This window comes from Euphorbia lathyris, chromosome 9 (genome assembly GCF_963576675.1).
Source record: "Euphorbia lathyris chromosome 9, ddEupLath1.1, whole genome shotgun sequence".
In the NCBI taxonomy this organism is placed as follows: Eukaryota; Viridiplantae; Streptophyta; class Magnoliopsida; order Malpighiales; family Euphorbiaceae; genus Euphorbia; species Euphorbia lathyris.
In genome coordinates, this window is record NC_088918.1 from 26,728,243 (window position 1) to 26,733,146 (window position 4,904).

At 35.5% G+C, this 4,904-nt stretch overlaps 1 protein-coding gene across 2 annotated transcripts; it reads right to left on the reverse strand.

Annotated features, from left to right (window-relative positions):
• Nucleotides 1–510: 510 nt before the first annotated feature.
• On the reverse strand, nucleotides 511–4,711 carry LOC136206284 (uncharacterized). 2 transcript variants are annotated; one of them, XM_065997282.1, is made up of 3 exons: nucleotides 4,499–4,711; nucleotides 4,208–4,344; nucleotides 511–1,355 (listed from the first exon to the last, which is right to left on the reverse strand). In XM_065997282.1, the coding sequence occupies exons 1-3, from the start codon at nucleotides 4,527–4,529 to the stop codon at nucleotides 834–836; spliced, it is 690 nt and encodes a 229-aa protein (XP_065853354.1). In that variant the 5' UTR covers nucleotides 4,530–4,711; the 3' UTR covers nucleotides 511–833. The 2 variants fall into 2 exon arrangements, with proteins under 2 accessions (XP_065853354.1, XP_065853355.1); XM_065997283.1 differs by lacking the exons at nucleotides 4,208–4,344; nucleotides 4,499–4,711 and adding an exon at nucleotides 3,600–4,152 and having other exon boundaries at nucleotides 514–1,355.
• Between the last annotated feature and the right edge of the window lie 193 nt (nucleotides 4,712–4,904).

The following is a 4,904-nucleotide window of genomic DNA, read 5'->3' on the forward strand; positions in this document are numbered from 1 at the left end:
CTGGTCTCTAAGACACTTTTGAGACCAGCTTTGGTAGTTTTGCAACCAGGTATGGTTGGTCTCAATTTCGCAAGTTGCAAAGGATGTTTGTAGCAAAGTTTAGCTACGAGTTGCAAACATTAAAGACCAAGACTGGTAGCAAAGTTGCGTCGCAAACTTAGAGACACAAGTTAGCTACTCTACACTGTCTCAAATATTTGAGACCATGCTTGGTAGCAGAGTCGCGTCGCAATCTTTGAGACACAAATTAGCCACTCTACTCTGTCTCAAAACACATCATCAAAATCTACAATTCACCAACGGATTACCGACAGAGTATCGACAAAAAATTTTGTCGGTAAACCTGCATTTGTTCAATTTTAGCAGCAATAGCAGCATTTCGTGGAGAGCTTTTTTTCTTATTTTCCCTATATATTTCTATTATCGGGTTTCAATATTAACATGCTGCAATACTTAATATCATAAAACCATTCACAAAGTTCCATAATAAAATCTACAAGATAATATATTTAACAAAATATTAGTTGAAGTTAATGTTTACATATCCAAATTAGCTTAAAGCTAATGATAAGATCTCGAAATGATAACAATCTAAATTACCAAAAAGTTGGGATGTTATGTCTCATACTCGCCCTCTTTCCAAATCCTATACCAAAAAGAGACAACCTTGCACCTTTGACCTCTTCAAAAAACTATACCAAAGGAGACAATCTAGGACCTTTGACCTCTTTCAAAAAAACATATCATAAAGAGACAACCTAAGGACCAATGGCCTCTTTCAAAAAAAACTATACCAAGAAGACACAACCAAGGGATCAATGAATCTAAGTTAGTCACGTACGGTCTAACCTCTCTAAGGCCTCAAGTCGACTGAGAGCAGTTTGGAGTTGCCTTAATGATGGGCCAAGTTGGGTCTCTACCTCTATCAGTCGCAAGAGAAGCTCGCTAACTTCATTGGCACCAACACGTAGTGTTATAACATCAAGCGATTGCTCCATACGTTCTTGTCGTTCATCGACCCGCTCTAGATGCTCTATAAAACGAGCCCTCTCGGCATTGAAACCATTAAGCCTTTCCTGTATTGACTGAATATCAGGCTGTACATTAGCAGTTGAGGTAGATGCACCACCAAAAGTTGAAGATGTCGCTGCTCTTGCACTTCTAGGATGTGACATGCGGTCCCGAAAATAATTGGAAGCTGCTGAACCAAGTCCATAAATCCTCCCATCTCTGTTAATTCCTCCAATAGCCACATAGAATGTTTCTATTTCATTAAGTTGTTCACCAACTTCTTCGGGAGTCATCTCGGGAGCCATTTGTTCAACCTGTTGTGTAATATTGTTCACATAGTTTTCCTACAATCGTCAATGAAAACAAAATTGATAATTAATGTCAAGTGAGTTGTTGATAAATTAAATGAAGTTTAGTCAACTGGTTGATACATAAAGCCCACATAAGCATATTTAAATACTGTCAGAGATGCAAAGCATGTTTACGAATCCAAAATTAAACAATTTTCTACACTTGGAACAAATCATGCATTTTTTTGCAACAACATATATTCCCAAAGGTTGCTGAACTTTTTTACATTCTGCATATAAGTTGTGTAAATAAGGCCTAAATTTCTCATAAGTTGCATAAACTCAAAACCTTGAAATCCAAAACATATTAGCCACATTTAACCGAAACAACATCACAATAACTGCAAGATGCAAGCCACAAATTGCACCGAAACTCATAATTAAAAAAAAAAGTTGTTATGTCTATGCATGATTAGCAGCTAGCAAGTCTTTCCTACTTATTTTTAGACATATTCAAAGCTCATTCATGATAAGAAAGAATAGTAGCAGATGAAAAAAGGATGAATGGAATCTTTATAATCAAAACCCAAAACTTGCTTAAAGTGTGTACATTCTAATTTTTTCAAACCAATCTTGTTCTTGTCTATGATTTTAAAACGCATCTACATCTATTAAAAATTCACCTTATTACTAAGTTTTGATCACTTCTCTTCACTTTTAAATGGAATTCAATTTATTCTCATCCTATTGTCATCACTCAGGCCGACCTTCTCAGTCTTTTACCTTGACTCGATGGTTACATTGGTACTATCACCTATCATACATAAACTCTTATATATTCATATATCTGACCCATATAATCTTGACCTGTTGCAAAGTCTGTACATGTTGGAGTGTCCACACCACATCCAATCCCCTATAAATTGATTGTCAACCAAACCTCTAATTCATTAAATCACTTGCAAAACAGAAAAAAAAAATGTCCTCTCCATTGCTTCTTTCTCTTCTAGTTTTAGCCATAAACCATGGCCTAACCCATGGGGTAGAGCCCCTACAATCCAGAGCCAGAGAGTATCTAAAAACACACAACCAAGCAAGATCAGCAGTAGCCATTGGGCCTCTTAAATGGAGCGAAAAGCTAGCCAATGCCTCAAGTAGACTCGTCAGGTATCTAAGGAACAAAATGGGTTGTCAATTTGCTAATCTCAGCAACATCAAGTATGGTGCAAACCAGCTATGGGCTAGTGGTTTGGATGTGAGTCCATTAATGGTTGTTGATAATTGGGTTCAACAGAAGATTTACTATAACCACACAAATAATTCATGTTTACCAAATGTCAGTTAGAAGTTTTGAGTAATGGAAGGTATAGAAGTGCTTTGCACCATTTCCTGGCTGACAAGAATGGAAGCAGGCTCTCCATTGCTACCTTCTACAACCCTGCTGGTGATGCCATCATTTCTCCGGATTCCAAACTGGTGTATCCTCATGGCTACAGGTTTCAAGATTACCTAAAGCTCTATTCCACAACTAAGTTTTTAGATAAGGGCCTTAGATTTGAATCCATGAAAAACATGAACAATGGATACAATGGTGCCAATATCTAGAAGGGTGCAAGTTATGTTCTGTTCTCTAGTATTTCTGTGAGTTCCTATAAAAAAATGTAATGGGAATTTGTTGAAGTAAAAGAAGTTGGGGTCTAGTATTATTAAAGGAAAGTTGAATCTCAGAAAGAAGCAAGTATTAAGAAAGGTATATTAGCACATGTAAAGGAGTAAATGGTATTAAGAAAGCTAATTAAAAAAGAAAAACAAAAAGTATTGGCTATTGAAATGAATGGAATCCAAGCATTTACAATTGGAAGGGGGGATAAGATTTCAGAAATATGTTGTATTTCTTTCTTTATCTGACATGGCCTGGCCTGGCCTAGCCACATACTATACCAGGAACATGTTTTTTTTAACTAGTTTTCCTGGAAATAGTGATAAATAATTCAAGCTATGCCAGAACAGGTTCACTTTTATCCTATCCTATTCTATTCTATGAGACTCACTTTAATTCCTTCCATAAATTGGAGTTCAATAAAAAAAATTGAATATGTGAATAAGATTGAAACAAATGAGAAGTTGTCAATTAAAATGCACATTTTAGCACTTGTCTTGCCATCTCATCAGTAGTATCAGATTGCCACCATTTTTAGTATTTCCTTCCCTGAATTGAAGTTCAGCAGGGATCTTCACTTTCAGAAAGGAATATGCTTAAATTGTAAGAATTCGAGCAGGTGATGCTCAATACAATACCTCATGTTTTAAGGATAAGAAACAGAATAATTCCATATCTTTTAACCCAGACAGCCATACATTAAATATTAGTATCACATATCTCCTTGGGTCCAGAACTCACTAGTTCACATGATAAGATATAGTAAGTCCTTTGGTTAAACATGAGGAGGATTGCAGTTCACATTTGTTACACTAAATGCTGATTTCCTATTCTACTGTGACTTCTTTCAAGTCTTTTTTTTTTATTATTTGCAAAATCTAGTCTGAAATAATGGTTCATGGATTCTTTTTAGTGAAAAATTAGAAACTTTCCATGCAAATAGTGAGTGATTTTGTTAACAAAACCAACACGAGTATTATATAGTAGAGGTTTATTAAACTCCTCACCTTAAAGCATTGCATAAAGACACTCACAATCAGTAAAGTCCAAAAAGCTAACTAAAATCCATATGCAAGAACCAAGGAGCATCCTATGGGAAGTAGCAAAAGTAGCTAAAGTCAAGAAATGAAATGACACAGTTCACACTACGAAGCCACCACAACCCAAGACGAATTTTAAAAAAAAAAAATATGCATCTTTTTGGTTACTAGTGATTTTCGAAGATGATGCTTGTCTCTCTAAGAACCTGACTTTCATCTTCTGTACTGTACCCACGAAGAAATGGGGGATGAATAATTGAATATTGACAAATTGGCAAAGATAAGTTCCACAGAGAGTGAAATACACACGCAGACTCGAAAGGGAAAACTGTCTGTTCTGTAGCTGAAGAAAAAGAAGCAATGCGGTCATCATTCAAAAAGAAACTTTTTTAAGAAATAAGGAAAGGAAAGAAATTACACTTTTCATAGCTAAAATCCATAAAAACTCAAAAACCTAGAAAGTTAAATCACAAAAAAGGAGGAAAAGAGGCTCTTACTTTGTGTAGAACAACGAATTTGAGTCTTCATAACAAAACCCTTCTTCCTCTGTATCTTCTTCTCCTCCCTTTCTCTTTCCCACCTTGTGCGGAACAAAATTTTAGCAAAATGGGTTTCTGGAAGACATGGCTGAGAACCCTAACACTAAAATCGATTTTTAGTAGAACAAAGAGAAGACATGAGAGGAGAGTATCGTAATATCTAGTTTTAGGTTTTACTGTGCGTTCTCTTTCTTTTAGGATAAATCAAAGGGTCAACTTTTTATTTAGGTTAAATCAGATGGTTGTGATTAAGGGGTAGTGAAAATATCAATGGTTCTGATTAAGGGGTAAATAGTAATTTTTATTTTTTACTTTTTACCCCTTAATTTTCATTAATTTCCCACTTTAATTTTGGCGGCAATTT